At 38.3% G+C, this 12,952-nt stretch overlaps 1 protein-coding gene across 1 annotated transcript in view; it reads left to right on the forward strand.

The window, feature by feature from the left end:
• The first annotated feature begins 1,386 nt into the window (after positions 1-1,386).
• LOC308682545 (uncharacterized protein) overlaps positions 1,387-12,952 on the forward strand; it is a 53,159-nt gene continuing 41,593 nt past the window's right edge. Inside the window, exon 1 of the mRNA XM_081352334.1 lies at positions 1,387-1,498. Within this exon, the coding sequence (XP_081208460.1) occupies positions 1,441-1,498 (58 nt within the window). The 5' untranslated portion in view covers positions 1,387-1,440. The remainder of the gene's footprint in view (positions 1,499-12,952) is intronic.

A 12,952-nucleotide genomic window follows, 5' to 3' on the forward strand; every position in this document is an offset into this window, starting at 1 on the left:
ATTATTTATAGATACAACAAAAGTTAGTGTGACGGGGTGGCAAGTCAAACTGAGAGACAAATAACAAAATATTTACAAAAATTAAGGTTTATTTTGAATAAAATATATCTTATGTGAAAAGGGAAACGCATATAATTTCTTTAAAAAATACATAACTTTAGAAAATATAAAGTTAAAAAAAAATATCTTACTAAATACTCAAAAAATATCTTAGATGCAAATGTCATGGTGGTCAACACGGACATGTGAAATTGGCTATGTACTAAGAAAATATTATTAAACATAGTATGTAATTCTTTAAAAATAGTATATTTTTTTTATCATATATCATGTCAACAAGAACACTTGGATGAATAACTTTAAGCTTTGTAAACACATTTTGGGACATTTTTGTGCCTTATGCATCATTCATCAAACGTTGCAGACCCAAATGGCACCCAGTTTCTGCGCATATAAAATATTATTTTAATGATCTACTTTATAGTGATTAATGTAGTTATTGTAAGATCAAACTCGCTATATTTAGATTAATTTGGACATTATGCTGCTGTAATTATTTCTCTGTAGTGGTTGATGAAGATGAGTGTCATTAGTGATTGTGTTTGTGTTGTTGATGTTTTATCCATGTCATATTGTGAGAAAAAACAGTATTGTCTTTCAGTAGAGCAGTTTTATAGGCTTTTATCATCTATCTGACTCAAATAATGTGTTTCTAACAGCAAACACTCAGAATAAAGTGAGATGATCTGCTGATGATCCTGAATGGCTTGTTGAATGAGTGTTGATAGTAATATTATATTATAGATAATATTAACAGATCTGCTGAAAACAATCTTTATTTCATGACAATAGTTCCTGTTTTCACCTCATTTATTATGCTGATGTCTTCAGATCTCCTGTAAATTGTCACTTAAAGCTCATTTCATTAGTGTCAGCAGACTGAGGGTATTTGTTGGCTACTATATACATTTATTATTGTGTTTATGTTTTTAGCTGTTTTTCTTACCACTATTTATATTTGGAAGAATTTAAATGATTTAAATTATTTTCTATATTTCTAGATACCTGTATGTTAATGAAGGAGCAGAATAATGTTATGGGTTAGCAATAAAAATTATTAAAAATAATTAATAAATTGAGATCAGTTACTGTACGATGAATAGATAGACAGACATAAATGCCTAGTGTCATTTATTATAAAAACAAACTCACTCAGTAATTGATATTTTTGATTTTGGCAGATTGGCTCCTCCCACACTGGAATACATTATCAGTGAAGCTCCGCCCATGTTGTAATTCATCATCAGTGAAGCTCCTCCCACAGTAATTCTTCAATAAATGCTGTAAATTCCCATCAGCTACGAGTGAAGACGAGCATCAGAGCATCAGGAAGAGCTGAAATCTGCAAAGACTGAGTTTATTAAAGAGGACAGTGAGAACATGAGTGATCCAGAATCCTGCAGAATGAAACACACTGAAGATCCTGAAGAACAAAGAGGTTGGTGTTTATTCCTCATTCATTCATGATGCTGAAGAACATTCATGTTAGAAACATTCAGGCACTTCATCACATTTAGACAAACAGTTCAACTATGAAATGGTTACAGATTTTTAACAAATGGTCAGTAGAGGGAGGTTTGAGACACTTTTATATTGATTGTCAAGATCAGATCAAGCTAAATACTATTTTAACTGTTTTTATTTTACATTTATTTTATATCTGGTTCCCAATTTGCAACAAAGTTACCAGAATTGTAGTCATTTTCAACATAGTTTACTATTTTTTTTTTTTTAGGAATAATCAGTAAACACCAAGTTACTGATAAAGTAGTATTTGTCAAATATCATACAAGTTATTCATAGTTATAGAGATTCTTCTTAAGTCAAGTCATCTTTATTTATATAGCGCTTTTAACAATGTAGATTGTTTCAAAGCAGCTTTACAGAGATAAACGTATAATTTAAGGTAACATAGATTGTTTTGGCTTTATAGCGGTTCTTTAATAAAGTTATTTTCCAGCTAAAGTTAGATTTAAATGATTCGCTTCCGTCGCAACGATCATTTGTTATTAAATTAGGGGCCGCTAAGACGACACCATTCTCTCTACACAAACTTTAAACGCGAACCTGTGAGAAACGCTGATGGCGTTCACATGTGCATTAAGAATTGGTTCTATAGTTATGTGCGTTTGAATATATGTGCGCAGGTTTGGAATTCCCTACAAACCAAGCCTAAACAAAGTACTGGTCTTTCCTTTTTTGATACAGACTTTTATTTTATTTTGTCACTTCGGGGTAGGTACGCAAAACGAATTTTCCAACAACGCTTTATCTGTAGAGTGGGAAAGGGATCCTCCATAGGGAGAGACTAGTTGGCACTTCAGCACTGCGTTGTCATCGGGTCCAGGCGAAGGTCCTTCATCAGATCTGGAAACGGCCTGGATCCGGCAGGCTGCAGGAAAACCTCGGGATAAACAAAGACACTAAAATTAGCGTAGATGCCATTCTTCTTATGATGTAACGAGTACATCAGGATTTATGGGAAGTGTTCCCGGTTCCAGCTGACCTAATCTATGCAGCCTAAAATTGAATTATAGAAGTCTATAATGTATTATGTGAATGCTAGGTCAAAGAGATGTGTCTTTAATCTGGCTTTGAACTGACAGAGTGTGTCTGCTTCCCGGACAATGGTAGGAAGACTGTTCCAAAGTTTTGGTGCTAAATTTGAGAAGGATCTACCGCCAGCAGTCGATTTTGATATTCTAGGTATTATCAACTGGCCGGAATTTTGAGATCGCAATAGACGTGAAGGAGTATAATGCGTTAAGAGCTCGCTCAAGTACTGCGGAGCTAAACCATTTAGCGCTTTGTAAGTAATCAGCAATATTTTAAAATTGATGTGATGTTTAATAGGGAGCCAGTGCAGTGTTGACAGAACCGGGCTAATATGGTCATACTTCCTGGTTCTGGTAAGAACTCGAGCTGCTGCGTTTTGAACCAGCTGTAGTTTGTTTATTAAGCGTGCAGGGCAACCACCCAGTAGAGCATTACAGTAATCTAGCCTTGAGGTCATGAACGCATGAACTAACTGTTCCGCATTTGTCAATGAGAGCATATGCTGTAATTTAGATATATTTTTAAGATGGAAAAATGCGGTTTTCACAGATACTAGACTAGCACACACACACACTAACCCTTTTCCTAACCGACGACGAAGACTTAACAGAGCAGCCATCAAGTGTTAGACAGTATTCTAGATTATTACGTGAGGATGTTTTTTGTCCAATAATTAGAATCTCTGTTTTTTCAGAATTTAGAAGTAGGAAATTACTAGTCATCCAATTTTTTATATCAGCTATGCATTCTGTTAATTTAGTGAATTGATAAGTTTCGTCAGGTTTTGAAGAAATATAGAGCTGAGTATCGTCAGCATAACAGTGAAAGCTAATGCCATGTTTCCTAATGATATCTCCTAAGGGTAGCATGTACAGAGTGAACAGCAGCGGTCCTAGTACTGAGCCTTGTGGTACGCCATACTGAACTTGTGATCGATGAGACATCTCTTCATTTACTGCTACATGCTAGTGCAATTCAACTAATGCCAACATCATTTTCGAGTCTATTTAAAAGAATGTTGTGGTCAATGGTGTCAAACGCAGCACTAAGATCGAGTAACACTAATAGCGAGATACAACCACGATCGGATGATAAGAGCAAATAATTTGTGACTCTAACGAGAGCTGTCTCGGTACTATGGTACGGTCTAAATCCTGACTGAAAATCCTCGCAGATATCATTTCTTTCTATAAAGGAACATAGTTGTGAAGATACTGCCTTTTCTAGTATCTTTGACAGAAAAGGTAGATTCGAGATCGGCCTGTAATTGACTAATTCTGTAGGATCAAGTTGCGTTTTTTTAACAAGTGGTTTAATCATAGCCAGCTGAAAACCTTTTGGTACATATCCTAGAGACAAAGACGAATTAATGATATTAAGAAGAGGATCTATGACCTCTGGAAGCATCTCTTTCAGTAGCTTAGTCGGTATAGGGTCTAACATACATGTTGTAGATTCCTCTCCTATAGCAATGAATGAATACAATTTTTCCTCAGGGAGACTACAATGCACTGCCTGATGCGATACTGTAGTGGACGGTTGCATAGTTATAATTTTCTCCCTGATATTATCAATCTTGTTAGTAAAGAAGTTCATAAAGTCATTACTGCTGTGTTGCTTGGAAACTTCTGGGCTTGAAGATTTATTTTTTGTTAGTTTAGCCACTGTTTCAAATGAATATCTAGGGTTTTGTTTATTTTCTTCTAATAGGTTTGAAAAATGATCAGATCTAGCAGCTTTTAAGGCCTCTCTGTATGCAATCGAGCTCTCTTTCCATGAAATGCGAAATACCTCTAATTTTGTTTTTTTCCAGTTGCGCTCCACCTTATGCCCTATTCGCACTGAATTAGTATTATCTGGGGACCTCATGTGATTTAGAAATGACCCCCTGCCACATCTGCATTTCGTGTGGTGCATTCACACAGGATAAACAAAGCCTGTGATTTTACTTGAATTTACTGACTTCTCTCGGATATGATGTCAATAGGCTATTGCTTGGAAATGTCTTGTCGTTAAAGGTCTAGCTGTATGATATATCATGAACAGAAGAATGTTTCTTACCGCCTGCTGATATACATGTCATCCATCTCCATCTAATCATTCTTTTTGTTGCTCTTCTGAAGATTTTATTTCTGCAAATGTTGTAGTTGTATGATGTATATCTATATGACCCAGCACCCAAAACACCCCAACGCAGCCTTTATTCTTCGCAAAAGATGGATAAAGCGCACATGAAACAAAAACCTTGAAAACAATAATATACGACCCTGCCAATTCACAATTGTGGGGGAATTTTTACTTTAAAAATTTACAATTACAGACATGGCCGATTCGCGCGGGATTAAGATCATGGACAACCTCTGCAATTATTACAAATGACTAGAGGTCACCAGGTCATACTTATCCCGAGCCAATAGGGCTTTAGAGTAACTTTGGTAACAGGGTTGATGAAAACAGTCAATGCTACAGTTTGTGTAAAAACTGAGACAATGGATTGAGATTATTTTATTGTCTTCTTGTCTTCTCATCATGCTCCAGAAAGAGGCCAGATGCTGTCACTTCCTGAGTGTCACAGTTTTAAGAAATACTCTGTTTTAAAAAGAGTAAAATCATGTCAGGAGTAACAGGGTTGAGTGAAACATGTAGGACACGGGTAATGCTAATAAAAATAGTTAATTTAAAGCTAATTAAAGCCGCGGCCTCTCTACACTTTGTGAAGTTTCTACTGACACTGCAACGGCCGTGAAAATGACGTCACATTCTGTGACAGCTTTTTACAAACATAAGTTCAACATATAACAAATAATAATAATTCTAAAATTTAAAAACAATCCACTCCACTTGAATGCTAAACGTTTGTTATTTCTCACAGGGTAATTCACTTGAGCTTGTGTTTCTGGTGTCCCACTTTCACAGGCGCATGAATAGAAGTCAGTGCAAGGAAAAGTCTAGTGTGAACGGCCATCAATAAAACGTTTTTAGTAAAATATAATTCTCAAAGTTGGTGTCGAAATATGGCAGTATTGTATATTTTGATGTTAATGAGATAATTTACCTCATTCATGGAAAGTTTCAAGGACATATAATCAATTTATAAAAAGGCATCAAATTATCATAATATTTTAGCAGTTGTCTACTTTCTACCATTACATCAGGGCTCACTTTCATGTCCTTTCACTTTATATTTCTCTTTGAATTATTTTGATGTACTGAAAATTAAATGTAATTTTTTTTCATGTCAGGCCTAATGGAAGAGAGCGAGGAGAGTGAAGAACTGAGTGAAGTGGAGGAGGAGAGTGAAGAACTGAGTGAAGTGGAGGAGGAGAGTGAAGAACTGAGTGAAGTGGAGGAGGAGAGTGAAGAACTGAGTGAAGTGGAGGAGGAACATCATGGCCAACCTGGAGGAAAACCTTTGAGTCGCTCAAAGACTAAAAATACATTTTTAAAGAAAAGAAGAGCCAAGAAATCTTTCACCTGCACTCAGTGTGGAAACAGTTTCACAAGCAAAGGAAGTCTTGAGATTCACATGAGGATCCACACCGGAGAGAAGCCGTTCTCATGTGATCAGTGTGGAAAGAGTTTCACATGCAAACCAAATCTTGTGCGTCACATGAGGATCCACACCGGAGTGAAGTCGTTCTCATGCGACCAGTGCAGCAAAACATTTCTTAGTGCATCAGAGCTGAAGACACACCTGACAGTTCATATGAAGGACAAGCCACATTCATGTTCTGTGTGTGGAAAGAGTTTTTCACTGCTGCTATATCTACAAAGACATCAGAAAATTCACTCTGTTGTGAGGGAGTACATGTGCTTTGAGTGTGAGAAGACTTTTACTACAGCAGGCAGTTTAAAACTGCACCAGAGAATTCACACTGGAGAAAAACCTTACAAGTGTTCACACTGCGACAAGAGATGCAGTCACTCATCATCTCTGAAAAAACATGAGATGATCCACACTGGAGAAAAACCTTACAGGTGTTCACACTGTGACAAGAGATTCAGTCAGCCAGGACATCTGAAAAGACACGAGAGGATCCACACTGGAGAACAACCTTACAAGTGTTCACACTGTGACAAGAGATTCTGTCACTCATCAGCTCTGAAAACACATGAGAGGATCCACACTGGAGAACAACCTTACAAGTGTTCACACTGTGACAAGAGATTCAGTCAGTTACTACCTCTGAAAAGACATGAGATGTTCCACACTGGAGAGAAGCCGCACACGTGTGATCAGTGTGAGAAGAGTTTCTCTATTAAAAGTGACCTGAAGAAACACATTAGAGTTCACACTGGAGAGAAGCCGTTTAAGTGTGATCAATGTGACAAGAGATTCAGTCGATCAGCACATCTGAAATCACATGAGAGGATCCACACTGGAGAAAAACCTTACAAGTGTTCACACTGCGACAAGAGATTCAGTCATTCAGCAAATCTGAAAAAACATGAGATGATTCACACTGGAGAGAAGCCGCACACGTGTGATCAGTGTGGAAAGAGTTTCTCTATTAAACATCTCTTGAAGCTACACATGAGAGTTCACACTGGAGAGAAGCCGCATGTATGCCATCAATGTGGAAACAATTTCAAATACAAACCATCTCTTGATGCTCACATGAGGATCCACACGGAGAGAAACCGTTTAAGTGTTCACACTGTGACAAGAGATTCAGTGAGTCATCATCTCTGAAAAGACATGAGATGTTCCACAGCAGAGAGAAACCTTACAAGTGTTCACACTGTGACAAGCGATTCAGTCAGTCAGTACATCTGAAAACACATGAGAGGATCCACACTGGAGAGAAACCTTACAAGTGTTCACACTGCGACAAGAGATTCAGTCTGTTGGCAAATCTGAAAAGACATGAGATGATCCACACTGGAGAACAACCTTACATGTGTTTTCACTGTTACAAGAGATTCAGTTGTTCATCATCTCTGAAATCACATGAGATTATCCACACTGGAGAAAAACCTTACAAGTGTTCACACTGTGACAAAAGATTCAGTCTGTTGGCAAATCTGAAAAGACATGAGAGGATCCACACTGGAGACAACCTTACAAGTGTTCACACTGTGACAAGAGATTCAATCAATCAGCAGATCTGAGATCACATGAGATGATCCACACTGGAGAAAAACCTTACAAGTGTTCACACTGTGACAAGAGATTCCGTCTGTCAGCAAATCTGAAAACACATGAGAGGATCCACACTGGAGAGAAGCCGCACACGTGTGATCAGTGTGGGAAAAGTTTCTCTATTAAACGTCACCTAAAGCTACACATGAAGATCCATGCAGTGGAGAAACCACTTAAGCACAGTCTGAGATCACGGTAAGTAGTTTATTTTCATGTGCTGAGCAACAAAGTCTCTTCTGTGTAAGTTAGTCAAGTCAAGTCACCTTTATTTATATAGCGCTTTTTACAATACAGATTGTATCAAAGCAGCTTCACATTGATAAAATTAAAATAATACAACAAAGTTTGTTTCTAGAAGAAAATTGCATCATTGTCCACCCTAAATAAGCAGATCAATAATATCGTTGACTAAGCAAGCCAAAAGCCAAGGCAACAGTGGCAAGGAACCAAAACTCCATCAGGTAACAGAATGGAAAAATTTTTTTTGGGAGAACCCAGGCTGAGTCGGGGGCCAGTTCTCCTCTGGCCAACGAGCGAACAGTGTATGATTATGATCCAGGCAGCGTTACAGGTCAGAAGTCAGATTGGTCGTGTCGATGAGGCCTTCACAGGGCTGATGAGGCTGGCACTTCAGGGATGCGTCATGGTTGGGTCCAGGTGCAGATCCACCATCTGATCTGGATACGGCCGGGGTCAACCTCACTTCAGAAACGGAGAGACTGGTTGACACTTCAGTACTGCGTTGTCGTTGTGTCCAGGCGCAGGTCCTTCATCGGATCTGGATACGGCCTGGATCCGGCGGAAGAGGAGTGTCACTAATAGGTTTGAAAAATAAGCAGATCAAGCAGCTTTTAAAGCCTCTCTGTATGCAATCGAGCTCTCTTTCCACAAAATGCGAAATACCTCTAGTTTGTTTTCTTCCAGTTGCGCTTCATTCCTCTGGCTGCTCTCTTAAGGGCAGAGTGTGCTTGTTGTACCACGGCGATGGACTATTTTCTTTAATCTTCTTTAAGCGCAAAGGAGCAACTGTGTCTAAAGTGCTGGAAAAGAGAGAGCTAAAAGTTTGTTGCAATGTCAAGTTCTGCTAAGCTATCCGGGATGCTGAGATGAAGAAACTGATCAGGAAGATTATTAATAAAGCAATCTTTAGTAGCAGAAGTGATAGGTCTCACATATTTGTAACACGGAGTCGGCTTTGCAGCCTTGGCTAAATGAAGTTTACACAAGACTAGATAATGATCTGAGATCTCATCGCTCTGCTGCAGAATTTCAACGGCATCAACATCTATTCCATGTGATAATATTAGATCTAGAGTATGATTACGACAATGAGTAGGTCCTGACACGTGTTGTCTAAATCCAATAGAGTTCAGAATGTCTTTAAATGCCAAAACCAATGCGTATTTTTTGTTATCTAAATGTATATTAAAATCACCAACAATTAGTACTTTATCTGCAGCCAATACTAACTCTGATAGAAAGTCCGCAAATTCTTTGATAAAGTCTGTATGGTGCCCTGGTGGCCTGTATACAGTAGCCAGCACAAATCTTAAACCTGATTTATCATTTACACTAGATAGTGTTACATTAAGCACTAACACTTCAAAAGAATTATATTTAAAACAAGACTTCTCAGTAATTCTGTAGATATTACTATAAATTACAGCAACACCTCCCCCTTTGCCTTTCAGACGAGGCTCATGTTTATAACGGTAATCTTGCGGGGTGGACTCATTTAAAGTAATGTAATTGTCTGGTTTTAGCCAGGTTTCTGTCAAACACAGCACATCTAGGTTAAAGTCTGTAATCATATGATTAACAATAAGTGCTTTTGAAGTAAGGGATCGAATATTCAGCAACCCAAGCTTTAGCATTTGTTCATTCGTATTATGTCTGTTTTTTATTTGTTGAACAACAATTACATTTTACCCTTAGATGGGTTTAGGGATTAGATAGTTTTTTGTATGTCATAATTCGGGGAACAGACATAGTCTCTATATGATAATATCTAGGTGAAAGAGGCTCTATGTGATGGGATTTATCTGACCTTGGTGACGTGAGACGGCTAGCAGACAGTCGGTTTAGCCAGTATTATTATTGCAAGTGACTTAAAGGGATAATTCACTCAAAAATGAAAATTCTGTCATCATTTACTCACCCTCAAGTTCAACAGAACAAAGAAACTCATACAGGTTTGGAACAACTTGAGGGTGAGTAAACAATGATAGAATTTTCATTTTTGGGTGAACAATCCCTTTAAGATTTTTATTTTTTTTAGTTCATAATAAATTAGCATTCAGCTGCAACTTCTACAATCCAACATAACAATATTAAAGTTTGAGCTTCATTTCACTAAGTTTTCTTTCTACCGCTGTGATTTTCAGGTGCTAAAGATGAACAAGATGATCAGGAGTGTCTGAGGATTGCTCCGATCCGGGAAGAGTGCAACAGGAAACAGTATGTGTGTGCTGAGTGTGTGTGATGACCTACGCTCATTTGTTGGTGCCAACAACGGTTAGTTGGCTTGCCAGTTTATCCTTGTAAGGGACCTGCAACATATAAGATAATTTTAGTGTTGACTTCTTACCTGTGGACAACTAAAAGATATTGTGAAAGCAGGCATTTACTTCATTTTCTGTTGGTAATTAAAATGTATCGTATAACTTCTTATTAGCTCTGTTCACTTGATTATGGTTATCTGGGAAATGTAGGAAGAGTGTGTTTTTTATTTTGTTCGTATATATTTTTCCTCCAGTTTCTGGTTAGAGAGGAAGCTCAGGGAAGTTTGTGTTGTTGCTTCTTTTCTTTTTATTATTTTAGGCCTTACTCTCTCCTGAAGATTTATCCCCATCTTTTGTTAAGCCTTTTTGATATATGAAGGAAATAAATACTTTTCCTTTTCCTTAAAGTTGTGTTATGTTTTCACTCTGAGACTGAGGCTGAAGTGTGTTCTGCACATATCTTTAAATCTCTACGTTATCATACTTTCTTTTCCTTTGTTACCTCTCCTCCAACCCCTAGACTGGGAGGGGAACGCGTCACGGATCGCTCTGAGACTTTAGTAAGATTCAAGCGCAGCTTCATTGGAAAATCCAGAATCGTAGTCATATGCCAGACAAAGGGTCAAAACACTTGCAAACAATCCACAATAAAAACACAAGAGACCAGGGAGAGCGCTCAGATGTGCAGTGTGACAACTACAAATCCTTGATGAGAAATGACAGAGAGAACATGGTATAAATAGGCTGAGACAAACAATAATGACAAACAGGTGGAAGCAATAATTCATGATGAGTCCAGGCAAGGATTATGGGGACTGAAGTTTATGGCTGAGTGGCAAAGGTCAGAGGAGGAGTGCCCTCTAGTGGCCGACCTGGGCACACCAGCTGGTGACTGAGACAGAACACAAGATTAAAGGTGCGCTATGTAAGAATTTTGCAGTAAAATATCCAAAAACCACTAGGCCATTGTTATATATTTTGTTTAGTTGATTACTTACAATCACAAACTATTTGTAAACCATGAGAAAATTGTGTTTATAACCAAGGACATGTGAGGGAGTCGCCAGTCAATGGCGTCAAATCGCGTTACCCTCGGTTTAGCGCTCGTACTGCCAGTGCGATCCGTGGGGTTGTGGGACCCTAGGCAAGATCATGAAGATTGGCCCCACCGGAGTAAAAAACTCTGAGAGAAAGCACATGAGATGACAATTTCAATATTTAAGTTTATAAATGTGTATTAAGTGTAGCATTCAGCATACATATGAAAAAATGTTTACATGAATTTAAACAAGAGTACAAGTGAGTTTGAAAAATGAAACTAAACATATGAAACACAAATAATATAAATTGTACATAAAAAATAAATCAAATAAAAAATAAATAAATTCTATAATAAAATATAAGGCTACAGATTTAGATTTTTACTTTGCGTGACTTCAAAGTCGTCAATCAACTCATCATATGACACAGTCTCGCATGTTTGGTGGTTGATACTCAGAATAGCAAGTCCTGATAAGCGCTCCTGGGCCAATGTTGATCTTAGGTGTGTTTTGATTAGTTTGAGCTATGAAGAGTTTCTTTCTGCACTGGCTACAGTAACAGGTAAGGTCAATGCGATTCGAAGAGCGGTCCAGAGATTGGGGTAAATTACTGAGCGTGAATAAATGACAGGAGGCTATGCAGGGTCATTTTGCTTGACGGCAGCTGTGGGGAGTTTGTCAACTCAAGAGCAAGTTCCCTTCCACTGATGTCTGCATCTTTGTTTGTCGATAGAGTTTTACTAAGTGTCTCACATTGTGCTCCCAATTCACCTAGTGTTAGACTCTTGAAGTTGAGGAGCACGCTGAACTTGTCTCTCACTTCACTGAAACTGACAAGCCTGTCTTCAACAGAAGATTTGACAGCGTCTACAACCGTGTAAAAGAATGTCACTTCTAGCACCTTCAACGCATCCATGAATGGTTCATCATGAGCTTCATAGGCGAAGTGTTTCTTTGTGCTCCTCAGCCTTTTCTGCTTCAGTGTGGCTGAACAAAACAAGAACGCTTCTAGCACGTGTATTCACCTGTGTCAGCTGTGTTGCCGATGCCTCGAGAAAAAAGAAAGTGCAGAGCGCAAAAGCACCAAAGTGACTGAAGGATTGCCGTAAAGCAATATCTCTGGTTGTACGATGTGTATGACGTCATTGACACTTTAAAAGACTTTTTAAAGCAAATAAGTGACTAACACCCAGCAGTGTGTAATTTCTGTGCATCTCCTTTCGAATACAACATTCAAATTACTAGACAAAAAAATATATTCTGAGAAAAGTGGATTTTGATAGGTGTAGCACCATAGACCTAGCCTACATCAAGATGTTAGGTCTGGCAACTTACCATAGACACGTTCAATCCGAGGGGCGGGATAAACGGCTGTCTTTCAAATTCCCTCTGCTCGCAATAAGACAGCGCTTCAACCAATCAGAGCGTTTCCCAACAGCGGAGCTAGTTGATAGATTCAACTTTTCCCATATCTGGCCGGCAAAACGACAAACACATCTTCCTTTTTTTAAGAATGACTTAAGTGCTGTTCTATGCTCTTTTCTCAAAGAAAAACTCCAGAGTCGCGGCCAAAGCCGATTCGTAAGACTGTTCTCCAGCAGCCGTCATTATTTGTTTTCAAGTAGCAGCTAGGGATCCGTCGCAACTCTGTC

The sequence above is a fragment of the Scardinius erythrophthalmus genome (assembly GCF_964197995.2).
Source record: "Scardinius erythrophthalmus genome assembly, chromosome: 1".
In the NCBI taxonomy this organism is placed as follows: Eukaryota; Metazoa; Chordata; class Actinopteri; order Cypriniformes; family Leuciscidae; genus Scardinius; species Scardinius erythrophthalmus.